Source organism: Pseudophryne corroboree, chromosome 6 (assembly GCF_028390025.1).
Source record: "Pseudophryne corroboree isolate aPseCor3 chromosome 6, aPseCor3.hap2, whole genome shotgun sequence".
Taxonomy (NCBI): domain Eukaryota; kingdom Metazoa; phylum Chordata; class Amphibia; order Anura; family Myobatrachidae; genus Pseudophryne; species Pseudophryne corroboree.
This window is the reverse complement of record NC_086449.1, coordinates 517,785,406-517,800,737: the sequence shown is the minus strand read 5'-3', so window position 1 is coordinate 517,800,737 and position 15,332 is coordinate 517,785,406. Positions and strand designations below refer to the sequence as shown.

General features: G+C 48.2%; 1 protein-coding gene across 6 annotated transcripts in view; it reads left to right on the top strand.

Annotated features, from left to right (window-relative positions):
• Positions 1-15,332, top strand: part of CNOT2 (CCR4-NOT transcription complex subunit 2) — a 234,323-nt gene that overhangs the window by 154,025 nt on the left and 64,966 nt on the right. For all 6 annotated transcript variants that reach the window (XM_063927475.1, XM_063927472.1, XM_063927471.1 and 3 more), the window contains 3 exons: positions 11,792-11,948; positions 13,433-13,494; positions 14,186-14,235. In XM_063927475.1, coding sequence (XP_063783545.1) covers positions 11,792-11,948; positions 13,433-13,494; positions 14,186-14,235 — 269 coding nt within the window. The remainder of the gene's footprint in view (positions 1-11,791; positions 11,949-13,432; positions 13,495-14,185; positions 14,236-15,332) is intronic.

Genomic DNA, 15,332 nt, shown 5'->3' with positions numbered 1-15,332 from the left:
ATTTGTTTGAAAGTTCATTTAATAGATGATCATCCTTGGTTTTTTAAATCAATAAAAAAATATACTGAATCTTCATCCGGTCTGTATGATTATTGGTAGATACCATTAATAGATTGGTGGTGTGAGTCAACATTACACTTGATTACATTAGCGCTGGGAGGTACCTTGTTTTTTGTATTTGTTTATATTGAGAGGAAAGTGGAATCCTCTTATTCCTCCAAAGCAGCTTATTATATCAAGTGAGGCAAGAAGCGCGGTCCTCGGCACTGTTTTATCTGTGACTCTCCCATATCCAAAACTCAAAAATATTGGATATTCTGAAACATGGATATTTTGAACAAAACTGAGAAAGTGACTCATTTGCTTTGTGATGGTTCAGTGTACACAAACTTTATTTCTGCAGCAGGTTACATTGATTTACACAGGGAAACATCGGGGTGTATAGTGGATCTTGATCCAGAGGCACTAACAGGCTAAAGCTTTAGGCTGTCCCAGGATGCATTTGGGCCTCCTCTATAACCCCGCCTCCAGGCACTGAGAGCTCGGTTTCGAGTTGGTGCCTGCAGCAGCAGGTCACCTAACAGGAGGGCTGCATTGGGCAGCCCTGAAAAACTTTTTCTAAAGAAATTTCCTATCTTGGCTGGGCTGTCAGCACTGTATGTCTGTGTGACTATTCAGTGCTGCAGCTCCATCACCTCCCAATCGGCGTTGCATACTCCCGCGGCCTGGTTCCCAGGTACTTGCGGCGCAGACGTCCCGACTTAGGCACACAGTCGCAGACCGCTGTCCTGGATCACGTGGCTGCTACGGGGAGGAGGTGAGAGGGTACCCCAGACGGGACCTGCCATTAAATCGCACTCTGTCTGCGACCTAGGGAGACGGGTTGTGGTGCTGGCATGGTCACTCGGCAGGGACCCCACTGGACCACTGAGTACAGGTCGGGTGTACTAACACCCCATTTAATAAGGCTCACAGTACCTGAGGTTGAAGTCCAGCATAGGGGAGCCGGTGCTTGACCTGTAGCCCCTCCCCCGGCCCTGGGTGCCATCTCCTCGCAGATTTCCCGCCATGGAGCTGCCTCACACTCTACCTGATTCCCTGACTGAGACGCTGGGCACCATCTTCTGAGCATAGCTGCTGCTGGTCTCCGGGATTGCAGGGCAAGGTCTCCCTTGTAAAGCCGCCTCTACACAGCACTGAGACTTTACAAACACTTGATTATCCTACATGTCTTGCCACAGACAGCGTTAGTTGAGAAAGACTGTACCTGTTACAGAATATATTGTATGAGTATTCTGATATATCCTCCTGTATCTGCTGTGTGGTTTCACTCTGTGTTTCCCAGATATAACTGTCACTATATTTTGTACCCTAAGAGACTAAGGGCCTAATTCAGATTTTGCACAGCTACAATCAGCCACCCTAACATGCGGGGGGACGCCCAGCACAGGGCTAGTCCGCCCCGCATGTCTGGCCCACCCCCAGCCGCACGGGTTCAAAAGCATCGCACGGCGGTGATGCTTTTCTACCTGAAGAATAGCTCCCTAACAGCGCAGCTCCTGCGTGCTGGCAGGAAGCTACCAGTCGCTCTCTGGGTCGCAGCAACTGCCTTTGACGTCACGCAGCCGCCGGGGCCCGCCCCTCCCCCCGCACGGTCCGGGCACGCCTGCGTTACCCGGACCATGCCCCCAAAATGGTGGCCTGCCCAGCGAACATCTCTGACTGTTATTCAGACAGAGGCGATCGCTGGGGTGAGATGCTGAAAGCATCTCTGGCATTCGCCCACAGACTGCGGCGCTTGCGCATGCGCAGTTCAGACCTGATCGTCCGCTGTGCGAAAACGCATAGCAGCGATCCGATTTGAATTAGCCCCTAGGTGCGTCTGGGTTTCATAATATAGTGCTACACAGTATTGATTCAATACGTATATTCTGCTGTGTATTCAGTCACATAATGCCGGATTTTTTTGGAGGTACTGTACTTATTCTGGCTTTATCGTACTAGGGGGGTAATTCAGACCTGATCGCTAGGGTGCGTTTTTTGCAGCCCTGCGATCAGGCAGTCGCTGCCCACAGGGGGAGGGAAATTGCCTATGCAGGTGTGCATTCGCATTTGTAGCAGAGCTGCACAAACATCAGTTTGTGCAGTCTCTGCTCAGCCGAAGACTTACTCTGCCGCTGCGATGGATTGCTGGTGTTCGGGGCCGGAGCTGACATAAGACACCCTCCCTCCAAACGCCTGAGTCCGCCTGCGTTTTTCCGGACACTCCTTTAAAACGGTCAGTTGCCACCCACAAACGGCCTCTTCCTATCATTCACCTAGCGATCGCCCGTGCGATCCATTTTTTCGCACCATTCCGTCGCTATGCACCGATGCCCGCACAGCAGCGATCAGGTCTGAATTACCCCCTAAGTTGCTCTGTTGTTGCATTCTCACATAGGGGGTCATTTCGACCTGATCGTAGCTGTGCTAAATTTAGCACAGCTACGATCACTTACACTGACATGCGGGGGGACGCCCAGCCCAGGGCTAGTACGCCCCGCATGTCAGGCCATGTCACGCCCGCACAAGTACAAAAGCATCGCACACCAGATATGCTTTTGTACTTGAAGAGTACCTTTCGGCCAGTGCAGCTCCTGCTTCTGGCCGGGAGTTACTTGTCGCTGCGTGTGACGTCACACAGCCTCAGCGGACCGCCCCAGCACGGTCCGGCCACACTTGCGTTGGCCGGACCGCGCCCACAAAACGGCGGCCAAACGCCATCGTGCTGTCCCCTCCCGTCCAGCGACCGCCTCTGCCTGTCAATCAGGCAGAGGCGATCGCTAGGCGGTGACAGCCGCCTGCTGTCAGCCATGCGCTGCGCTGCGAAGAACTGCAGCGAGCGATCAGGTCAGAATGGCCCCCATAATGTCTAACAGAAAGGGCAGTACATCAGTGGAAGCTCTTGCATCATGCAGAGCATGGTCCAAGGATTTACCAGAGGGGAAGTGTTATATGATGGTCTGTGTACTAATTGTCATACACCTCCCAGTCAGTCCGCAGCTCCTGCATCTACACTGGAGTCACTCTGGGCTGCGTTCACCAACCTACTGGGTACTCTGGTGGAACGCCTATTGCCCCCTATGGGACCACCGGTGCCACTGCCACCACATATTGTCCCTATGGTTAATCCACCTTGGGCGGTAAATTTGTCTAACCAACTGCAGCAATTAAATCAGTCTCTGGTTATACAGAAATCTACACCAGGTCACTCCCGTGTCTCTGGGTCCTCTAAGCGGGCTGCTTCCTCCTCACAATCCGCAAACCTCTCTGATGTCTCATCTGAAGAGGAGGGTGCATCATACGGTCCTGTCAGACACTGAATCCTGTGTTACTGATGAGGATTCTACCTTGCAGATTGATGTCCGTGACTTAGTGGCTACTATTAAGCATATCCTTCAAACGAGGATTCCACTACTGTGGCAAAGAAAACTGATAAGTTTAAACAGCAGGTGGTTAAAACTGTATTACCCCATTCTGCTCATCTTATGGATATCAGACGGGAGCCCTGGTGTAATCCAGGGAAGAAATTCCCTTTGCCAAAACGGGCCTTGGCTCGCTATTCTCCCCCTGTAAAGTTATGTAACCAATGGGAGACTCCACCGCCGGTGGATTCTCACGTCACCCGCCTTGTGTTCTCGTCCACTCTGCCTGTCACCACTGTCACCTCACTGAAGGAACCGACAGATAAGCATGCGGAGGGATGCCTGAAATCTATACACTCCCTTACTGGAGCCATTCATAGATCCACTATAGCTGCCTCCTGGGCTGCAAAAGGTATTGAGGCGTGGGTTCAGGCATTAGAGGAAGAGCTGCTCGAGTATATATTGGACACTGCCAGAAAATACCTGTCTCACATTACCACCACCTCCTATTACGTTCAGGAGGCGTCCTCTGAGGCGGGTGTGTTGGCAACCAAGGCGTCAACCACGACTGTCCTCGCTCGCCACATACTGTGGTTGAGGTCATGGAAAGTGGACCTGGACTCCAAAATGACCTTGGAAGTACTCCCCTTCACTGGGGACATTTTGTTTGGGGAAGACCTAAATAAAATAGTGTCTGAATTAGCAGCCACTAACACGGCCTTTCTCCCCACTACTAATCCTTCTGCACAGAAGGCAATAGGTACCACTTTTCGTTCCTTTCGGCCTCAAGGGATAGCAAGATGTCAGGCATACCCGAGACAATCTCGTGCTTCCAAAACCACAAAGCCCAAGGCAAAACAATCCTGGGCAGCCCGTCAGCCTGCTTCAAAACATGACAAGCCTGCCGCGTGACGGGGCAGGCTTCCCTCTGGGGGATCCCAGGGTGGGAGGACGATTTCTACAGTTTGCCCAGGTCTAGTTAAAGACCACTTCAGACACATGGGTACTGGAAGTTGTCTCTCACGGGTACGCTATCTCGTTCAAGAGACGTCCCCCTCGCCAGTTCTGCGCTATGGCCCTCCTTTCGGATCCGTTGAAGGTGCAAGCTCTATAAACTCTGGTGAGATCTCTTCTGAGTACAGGAGTGGTTGTGCCAGTACCTCAGTCCCAGAGAGGCAGAGGTTATTACTCGACCCTGTTTCTGGTCCCGAAACCCAATGGGTCCTTCCTGCCTATTCTAAACCTTAAATCACTGAACAAGTTTGTGAGCATGCCCAGGTTCCATATGGAAACACTGCGCTCCATTGTACTGGCTATGGATCCCGGAGACTATATGGTATCCCTGGATATACAGAATGCATATCTGCATATTCCTATTGCCATGTCGCATCAGCAGTTCCTGCGGTATGCTATTGGCGACCTTCACTACCAATTCCAGGCTCTGCCATTTGGACTGGCTACGGCTCCTCGGATCTTTACCAAGATCATGGTTGTGATGACGGCCCATCTCCGTCGCCAGGGAGTCAGAATCCTCCCGTATTTGAACGACCTGCTGGTTCTGGCAGATTCCCACGAAGTCCTCCTCAGTCATCTGCAACTGACGTTAACCTTCCTGCAAGCCCACGGGTGGCTTATCAATTGGAAGAAGTCCTCCCTGGTCCCAGCTCAGCGCATGGTGCACCTGGAGGCACTCCTGGACACGCACAGTTGGAGACTGTTTCTGTCTCCAGAAAAAGTCCTGAAGTTTCAGTACAGGATAAGACCCTTCATTCGTTGCCCCAGAGTGTCAATACACTTGGCGATGCAAGTACTTTGCCTGATGGTGTTGACCTTCGACATAGTAGAGTACGCTCAATTTCATGCCCGCCCACTACAGAGCTTAATACTTTCCAAGTGGTACAGCCTACAACATCGGATCAAATTTCACATGATTTCTTTGACTCCGGAGGTTCATCTGTCGGTTACCTGGTGGCTCCAGGACCAGCAATTAAGCAGGCGCTGTCCCTTCTGGATCCCCGACTGGGTCCTGTTGACAACGGACGCCAGTCTGAGGGGATGGAGCAACACTCTTTTCAGGGTCGCTGGACCAAGAAGGAATCATTCCTCCCGATAAACATCCTAGAACTGAGGGCACTGCTTCTAGTACAGAACAGGCCTGTTCAAGTACGATCAGACAAAGCCACCATGGTGGCATACATAAATCATCAAGGCGGCACTCAGAGCCGCATGGCAGTGATGGAAGTATCAAAAATCCTTTGTTGGGCGGAACGCCGTCTGCCAGCCATATCGGCAGTGTTCATTCCGGGTGTCCTGAACTGGAAAGCGGACTTCCTCAGTCGCCAGGATGTGCATGCCGGAGAGTGGAGTCTTCATCCAGTCTCTCAACTCCCAGTGGACAGGTGGGGCTTGCCGAACGTAGACCTCATGGGCGTCTCGACATAATCACATGGTTCCGGTCTTCGGATCAAGGACCAGATATGTCTTCCCAGCTCACTGCTAATGTGCAGAAGACTCAACAACTGCAACAACCTGTTGCAGATTTAGCTGCTAGGGCAGATGCACAGACCCCCTCTCTCATGCAGGGCCACAGAAGCGTGGTTTACCTGCTCTGCTATCAGATTCAGATGATAATTCAGATGATGGGGATGACCTGGATCCCATTAGTGGGGATCCCGATTCTACTCAGGGTATTGTACCCCTCATTTTGGCTATAAGGGATGTGTTAAAGCTCCCTCTAGAGGACGCTGCATCACAGCAGTCATTTTTCTTTGTCCAAAACAAGCCCAATGTCACTTTCCCTGATTCTCCAGAGTTAGATGACTTATTCAAACAGGCCTGGAAAAATCCAGACAAAAAATTCCACGTGTTTAAAAAGTTTTTGCGCACTTTCCCTTTTGCCCCTGAAGGTAGAAAATTTTGTGAGGAACTCCCTGGGGTGGGAACATTAATGCTCAGACGTCTGCCATGGCAGTGTCAGTGCGCAGGGCCTTGTGGTTGCGTCAGTGGATTGCGGATGCAGAATCCAAGCGTAATGTGGAATCCCTCCCCTTTTCTGGTGAATGGCTTTTTGGGGTTGAACTGGATACATGGATTACCAAAGTTACGGCTGGGAAATCCACGTTTCTCCTCTCTGGTGCCTCGCCGGCGAGACGCTTCTATCCTTGGCCGTCTGTCCAGTACTTTAGATCTCGCACATTTCGATCAAAGGCCAGAGGTGCCTCCAATGCGGCTAGAGGCACCAGAGCTAAGTCCAGAAAACCTGCAAGTACCAGTTCTCAGGAACAGTCCACCAGTTCTGCTTTCACTAAGGCCTCAGCATGACGGTGCCCACCCACCCTGAGGGGACCTCGAGGTCGGAGTCTGACTGTGTCACTTCAGCCACGTCTGGGAGACCTCCTGTCAAGATGCCTGGGTCAGAGAGGTCGTTTCTCAGGGCTAGAAGCTGGAGTTTGACAGTACTCATTTCCCCCCCATCCCCCGAACGATTTTTCAAATGAAGCTTACCAGCTTTGGAGGATATGCAAGTTGCGTTGAAACAGGCTATCCGAAAGTTGGTCCAGTCCCACGTCATTGTTCCAATCCCACTACTGCAACGCGGCAAGGGGTTTTACTCAAACCTGTTGGTGGTGCCGAAGCCGGACGGTTTGGTCAGGCCCATTCTGAAGCTAAAATACTTGAATCCTTATTTGGGGGTGTTCAAGTTCAAAATGGAATCCCTGCGGGCAGTGATTGCGGTCCTGGAAGAACAGGAATTTATGGTCTCCTTGGCTATCAACGACGCCTATCTCCACATTCCGATTTGGCCTCCTCATCAGGCGTACCTGCAGTTTGCCCTGCTGGATGATCACTTCCAATAGCAGGCCCTGCCCTTCGGCCTGTCTGCAGCCCCGAGGGTCTTCATGAAGGTGATGGTGGAGATGATGCTTCAACTCCGGGTCCAGGGAGTCAATGTGGTTCCTTATCTGGACGATCTTCTGATAAAGGCAAGATCCAGGGAGCTTTTGCTGCTCCGTATCGACCACACCATACGTCTTCTGTCCGACCATGAGTGGATCCTCAACTTACAGGGGATGTTGCTGGAAACTGTGGCTCAGAAGGTGTTTCTACCAGAGGACAAGGCGAAAACACTTCAGGAGATAGTCTGCATGGTGCTCCGTCCCACTTGAGTGTCCGTACATCTTTGCATAAGATTGTTAGGAAAGATGGTTGCCTCATACGAGGTGATCCAGTATGGGCGGTTCCATGCCAGAACGTTTCAGTTGGATCTCCTGAGCAAGTGGTCCGGATCACATCTCCAGATGCACCGGATGAATCAGCTGTCACCTCAGGCCAGGATTTCCCTCCTGTGGTAGCTACAGTTCTCTAACCTCCTGGAAGGCAGGAGTTTCGGGATTCAGGATTGGACCCTTCTCAAGACGGATGAGAGTCTGAGAGGACGAGGAGCTGTAGCCCAAGGGGTGCAGTTCCAGGACAGGTGATCAGCCCACAAAAGCCTCCTTCCAATCAACATTCTGGAACTTCGGGCGATCTACAATGCTCTGCTTCAGGCCTCTCTTCTGCTCCAGGATCAAGCGATCCAGGTACAGTTTGACAACGTCACGGCAGTGGCGTATATCAATCGACAGGGAGGGACAAAAAGCAGAGCCTGCATGCGAGAGGTGTCAAAGATACTCCTCTGGGTGGAAAGAAATGCAAGATCCATGTGCGCAATCTTCATTCCAGGTGTGGACAACTGGGAGGCGGACTTCCTGAGTCGTCACGATCTCCACCCAGGGAAGTGGCGGCTCCACTATCTGGTGTTCCAGCAGATCATTGACCGGTGGGGTTGCCCACAGATAGACATCATGGCTTCTCATCTCAACAAGATACTTCCTGGTATTGCTCATGGACCAGGGACCCTCAGGCGAGGGCAGTGGACGCACTGGCGTCTTCTTGGCCGTACCGGCTGGTCTACCTGTTTCCTCCGATCCCATTGCTCCCAAGGGTGCTAAAGCGTATCAGGGATCAAGGTGTTGAGGCAATTCTAATTGCCCCGGATTGGCCTCGGAGGACGTGGTATGCGGATCTTCTGGATATGTTCGTCGAAGACTCTTGTCCTCTACCACTCGGAAGAGATCTTCTTCAACAAGGACTGTTCGTCTACCCGGACTTACGGCGGCTTCGTTTGACGGCATGGAGGTTGAGTGGAACATCCTAGCTCACAAGAGCCTTTCCAAGAAAGTTATTGCAACCATGGTTCAGGCCAGGAAACCTGTGATGTCAAAACACTATCATCATATCTGGAGAAGATATGTCTCTTGGTGCGAGGAATGCACATATCTGCCTGCAGAGTTTCACTTGGGACGTTTACTAAGTTTCCTGCAGGCTGGTGTGGATAAGGGCTTATGTCTGGGTTCCATTTAAGGTCCAGATTTCAGCTCTCTCAATTTTGTTCCAGAAGACATTGGCTGTGTTGCCAAAAGTTCAGACCTTCTTGCAAGGGGTACTCCACATACAACCTCCCTTTGTGCCACCAACGGCACCCTGGAATTTGGATGTTATGTTGGAATTTCTACGGTCCTCCTGGTTTGGGCCTTTTGATGACTGTAGAAGACAAGTACCTCACGTGGAAGACGGTGATGTTACTGGCCCTGGCTTCTGCTCAACGCGTATCTGAATTGGGGGCCTTATCGTGTAAAAGTCCATACTTGGTCTTTTACGAGGACAGAGCGGAGCTCCGGACTAGACAGCAGTTCTTGCCGAAGGTTGTCTCCGCGTTTCACCTGAATCAACCTATTGTGATTTCGTCCAGTTCTGACGCTTCTGCTCCTCCGGAGGCATTGGATGCGGTGCGTGCCTTGAAGATCTATGTCAAATGCACTGCTCGGGTCTAAAAAACGGATTCCTTGTTCGTGCTCTATAATGCGCAGAAAAAGGGTTGCCCTGCTTCAAAGCAGTCCATTGCTCGATGGATTAGGCTTACTATCCAACAGGCCTATGTGTCGGCAGCCTTACCTGTTCCTAAGTCTCTGACGGCCCACTCTACAAGATCAGTGGGTTCTTCCTGAGCGGCTGCCCGTGGAGTCTCGGCCTTGCAACTATGCCAAGCTGCTACCTGTTCGGGGAAGAACACATTTGTGAAGTTCTACAAGTTTGATACCCTGGCCAAATAGGATACCCAGTTTGGACAAGCGGTGCTGCAGCCGTCTCCGCATGTTCCCGTCCGTTCCTGAAGCTTTGGGACGTCCCCATCGTACTAGTTTCCCCCAATATTCCATATGGATGCTAGAGAAAATAGGATTTTAATACATACTGGTAAATCCTTTTCTTGTAGTCCATAAGGGATATTGGGCGCCCGCCTCAGTGCGTTGACTTTTCTGCAGGTTCTTGTTCTATAGTTACCTGTTCAGCTGTTGTTGTTACCAGACATTGCTGGTTGTTTTAGGTTAGTGGTGTGCTGGTATGTGAATCTCACCACCTCGTTATCATGTTCCTTCTCTCATATATGTCCTTTCTCCTTCGGGCACGTTTTTACCTATAACAGCCTGTGGGAGGAGGTATAGAGGGGAGGAGCCAGCACACCCAGATGAAGAAATTTAAAGTGCACTGGCTCCTTTGGACCCCATCTATACCCCATCGTACTAGTTCCCCAATATCCCTTATGGACTACGAGAAAAGGATTTACCGGTAGGTATTTTCTGCAACGAGGCCTGGACTTAGGCCTTCGTCTGGCCTCCCTCAAATTTCATATAGCTGCCTTGTCAGTATTGTTTCAGAGAAAAATTGCGTCCCTGACGTTCATACATTCACTCAGGGTGTCCTGAGGATTCAGCCTCCCTATGTCCCTCCTGTGGCTCCATGGGATCTGGCTGTTGTGCTAAATGCCATGCAAGAGTCTTCATTTGAACCTCTTGAATCGGTGGACCTTAAATAGCTCACAGCCAAGGTCCTGTTCTTGCTGGCTATTGCATCTGCAAGACGGGTGTCGTACTTGGGCGCTCTGTCCTGTCATCCACCCTTTTTTGATATTTCACAGTGACCGGGCATTCCTACAAACTCGCCCCGGTTATTTACCTAAGGTGGTGTCTTCATTTCACCTTTAACCAAGAGATTGTGGTCCCGGCCTTTATCTCTTCGGATTTGTCTTCCGAAGAGTGTTCTTTGGATGTGGTTAGGGTTCTCCGAATCAATGTGGAGAGAACTGCTTCCATCAGGAGGTCAGATGCCCTTTTTGTCCAGTTTGGTTTCCACAAACGTGGCTGGCCTGCGAATAAGCAAACCTTGGCCAGATGGATTAGAATGGTGATTGCAAAAGTTTATGCGCAGGCTGGACTCCCATCTCCTTCTGCTATTAAAGCCCATTCTACCCAGTCTTTTGGACCTTCCTGGGCGGCCCCACGTAGCGTGTCTGCTGAACAATTGTGCAAGGAGGCTACGTGGTCCTCAGTGAACACATTTCTTAGGTTCTATGCCTTTGATACCTTCGCCTCCCAGGATGCCTTCTTTGGACGCCGGATTCTCACATCCACTAAGGCGCGTCTTCTCCGTTGAGTAACTGCTTTAAGACATCCCTCAATGTTTCCCTGTGGAAACCAATGTAACCTGCTGCAAAAAGGGAGGGTTATGGTAGACTTACCATAGTTAACTCTTTCTTTCTGCGAGTTACATTGGGTTTCACAGGGCGCCCACCCTGACTCACCTAGCTTCTTTGGGTTGTATGGCATTAGCCGCTGGTACCTTCTCCTGTCATGAGAATATGGTTCTATGTGACTAACATTTGCCTTCTCTCTTGCCTGCTCCTGCATTGGACTGGTTAACGAATTTGAGCTCTTAGTGCCTGGAGGCGGGGGTTATATAGAAGGACCCAATGCATCCTGGGACATCCTAAAGCTTTAGCCTGTTGGTGCCTCTGGATCAAGATCCACTCTACACCCCAATGTTTTCCTGTGGAACCCAATGTACCTCGCAGAAAAAGTTAACAATGGTAAGTCTACTATAACTCTCCTATTAATGCACACAATTATCAAACATATTGTATAAAATTACCTTCAGGCTATGTGCAGAAAGTATATATGGAACTTTAATGTATTTTATGTTTAGACTTTGGTCTCAGCCCAAAGATCTCTTATTATGGTAAGCAAATATTTCAAAATACAGAAAAATCTGAAATCCAAAACAGCTGTTCCCAAGCATTTTGGATATGGGAGACTCAACCTGTATTTTATACTATGCACTTTGATCTTTTTCTTGCATTCTAAATATTGTCTAGAACACAATGCATATTTCTTAATTTGTAGCCTTATCCATGATTTCTGGAGTGTTCAGCTGTCAGAAAAAATGTATAACATGGGGAATTCAACGCTTTTAATAATTATTGCCATTGCCATTTATTCTTGTCTTTTGTCCAGGCCGCGTTACCAACATTCCTCAAGGCATGGTGACAGATCAGTTTGGCATGATTGGTTTGTTAACGTTCATCAGGGCAGCTGAAACAGATCCAGGGATGGTACATCTTGCATTAGGAAGTGACTTGACGACACTAGGCCTCAACCTCAACTCTCCAGAGTAAGTGTATTACTGTGTCTGTACCTCTGTGTTGTGTTTATGCAGTTGGGGAGTGAAAATGTTTTGTCAGATATAACCAGGGGTTAGAAGTAAAACTATAATTATCCTGTTAGAGTGCTCGCAGGCATAGTCATCTTTAATTAAATGTGCTTTTTAGACTCCACGAGACATTAGTACTTATGAAAGATTTCCTTTGGAGCAAGTTGGTTTTATTACATATTTTTTATGTTCGTTCTTTCCAAGACAATTTGAATAAAATTTTGCAGTTGAATTATATTTTTATTAAATGATCATGAATTACATATTTCTTGTAATAGTTTTGCCTTTTAAATGTAAAAATATAATTTTTTTAATGGTGATCAGCTTGTGATTCATTTAGTCATAAATCAGTGTGGTTTCCTATTAGTATATTTACAGAGCTTTCTTATGGTTTTAAATGTAGTATAGTCGCTGCGTATGTGATAGATTCAGTGATTCACATACTTTCTCAGATCACTACATTGCAGTCTAAGCTTAGGTTTACCCTAAGAAAAGAAGTATGCAGGAAAAGACATTACCGTGCTTTCTACAGCAGCTCAGCTCATAGTGCATAATTGTCCCTGGTGATGATGTAACATGCCGCTGTGTGTGCCATTTGGTATATAGATTTTCATTTTTTTTGCTCACCTGCGTTATTGCTACAACATTAATATGGGGCTCAGTGAAGAGGATTTTTGATGATTTTTGTTTTGTTAGCCTGAAATGCTCTATTTTATGCTCTTAATTTGAATGTGCAATTTTTGAACAAGTTGTGCTACAGTTTCCTGTTGAGGGTCATGCTAGAGTAGCCTACCAGGTGGGAGGTATGCAGTGTGCACAATAAATGCAGGAAAGGAAAACACTTATTCATTAAAATGCAGTCGCAGATGGCTGTGCCAGCGTGTGGGGATACATTGTTGGGAAGATTTTGTATTAAAAGCTTCACCAAACTAGAAGCTGGATTGCAAAGTAAGTATTTATAGTTTATTAGAATTGGCTGAAGCAAAATTGCTGTAGACTCTGTTATGTACATGTTACCTTTCCTTGGCTATGTTTCAGTAGGAATGGAAAACATAGAGCGGGCCTGGCCATCCTGTGGCTCTCCAGCTGTTGTGAAACTACAAGACTCAGCATGCTCTGCCACAGTTTTGCTATTAGGGAATACTAATGCTGTGGCAGGACATGCTGGGATGTGTAGTTTCACAACAGCTGGAGAACCACAGGTTGGCCAGGCCTGACAGAGTATCCGAAGGATGCAGATGCTGTTGCTTGTGCATCAGGTTGATACTGTATGATACTTTCAGTAGTGCTGCATTTAATCTTCCTTTTGTAATGTCAATTAATGACAGATTTAGGGCCTTGATATGGTATAGACTGTGGCCACTGTCTGACTCTTATGCCAAAATCACTGTTGGTATTGTCAGCTTTTTTTTCTGCCTAAAGTAGTACTTCTATTTTACATCCAGAAATCTGTATCCAAAATTTGCATCACCATGGGCATCGTCACCTTGTCGACCACAAGATATTGGTATGTCATTTTTGCTCTATTGCAGAAAACAGCAAATTAATTACTTGCACTCTGTCTTAATTTAAAAAATATATTTTAGGTGCTTTTTTATTTTACTTTTCTAATTGTATTTAATGCAAACTACAAAAATAGTAAAAGGAAATATGTTTTTTTTTAAATGAATGATAACCCAGCATCTATGGCAGGGGTGGGGAACCTCAGGCCCGCGGGCCGTATAAGGCCCGCAAAGCCACTTGTTCTGGCCCTCCCAGGCTCACCTAACCAAGGTAGATGCCGGGCGCCCACTGAAATTTTGTTACTAGTGGGCGCCCGGCTTCTTCCCCTCAGCAGCAGCCGGAGGCAGGCACTCACTCCTGAGCTCCGGGTTCCGGCTCTGGCAGTGTGCGTGTGTGCCTGTGCGGTGCTATGGTAGAGATGTCATGACGTCTCTCCCATAGTGCAGAGGGCAAGGGTCCAGAAGCAGGAGTGTGGCTGGTGAGTATTGTGTTTTTTATTTCTTTTAATGTGTGTGTGTAAGCGGCGCTTCTAGTGGTCATATCTAATAGGGGCAGGCTAATTTTTAAGTTGATAATTTTTGTACGGCCTCCGAAGGATTTTATAAATATCCAAATGGCCCTTGGTAGAAAAAAGGTTCCCCAGCCCTGATCTATGGGTTTAAATAATAACGTGATCTTTGCTTTTTTCTTTCTAGATTTCCATGTTCCTTCTGAGTACTTAACAAACATTCACATTAGGGATAAGGTGAGTGTCCTGGGCTCCCGATTCGTTCTACTGACGATGGGGTCTGCATTTTGAGAAAAAATAATGGGATTTTGTTCCCATGGGGCTTGGCTGTATGATTGCCCAGTGTTTCAGTTTGTAGATGTAAGAAGGGCATGAAACATTCCTATGTTTTTGATGGTTCTCTGCCCAGGTGCTGCTACTAATACCCATTTCATACAAATGTCTGAGAATCACAGCTTTTACCCGGCATTTGAGTGCTGGGTCATTTTGCTGGTCCCTACTTGACCTCCCTCTCACAAAGAAAAAACAAATTACCAGGTCAAGAATTTCTTCCTGGTAATTTGCAGATCAACACCGGTAGTTTGTCTGTATGAAAGGGTCAACCCAGGTCGAAATTCCCAGGTCTCCGACCCTGGTAAATTCGGAATCCGGTCTTTAGGTCGACACTGTCTAGGTCGACCACTATTGGTCGACAGGGACTCTAGGTCGACATGACAAAAGGTCGACACCAGTGTTTTTTTTTTTTTTTTTACTTTTTCATACTTTACGAACCACGTGGACTACATTTGGGAACGGTAACCTTGCCTTTCACTCGACATGCGAGGGGAAACGGTGCACTAATTGGGGTTCCCGGTCACTGTATGGAGAAAACTAAAAAAAGTGAAAAACTCATGTTGCCCTTACATGTCAACCTAGTACATGTCGATCTAGAAACCATATCGATCTGCTTACTCTCGACCAATAGTGGTCAACCTAGACACTGTCGTCCGAAGTCTAATCTACCTAACATACCACACCTGGTAAATTCCTGGGTCGAAGTCCCGGGTATTTGAACCGGGATGACCCTTTCATGCAGAAAAAGGAACTGTGTTTATCTGCGAATTACCGGGTAGACTTTTTTTTAACCGGTGATTTGACTTTCTATGTGAAAGGGCTTTTAGTGATAGTGTTAGAACTGTAATTTCTTCTGACAATGTTATAATTGTACATTTCTTAATGCAAATGAAGGCGATCCTAGGCATAGTGATAGTGTTATTGCTGAACTGGGATCAGTATGATATCCCGGCTGTTGGGATCCCGTCGGTCAGTAGACCGATGCAGGAATCCCGACAGCT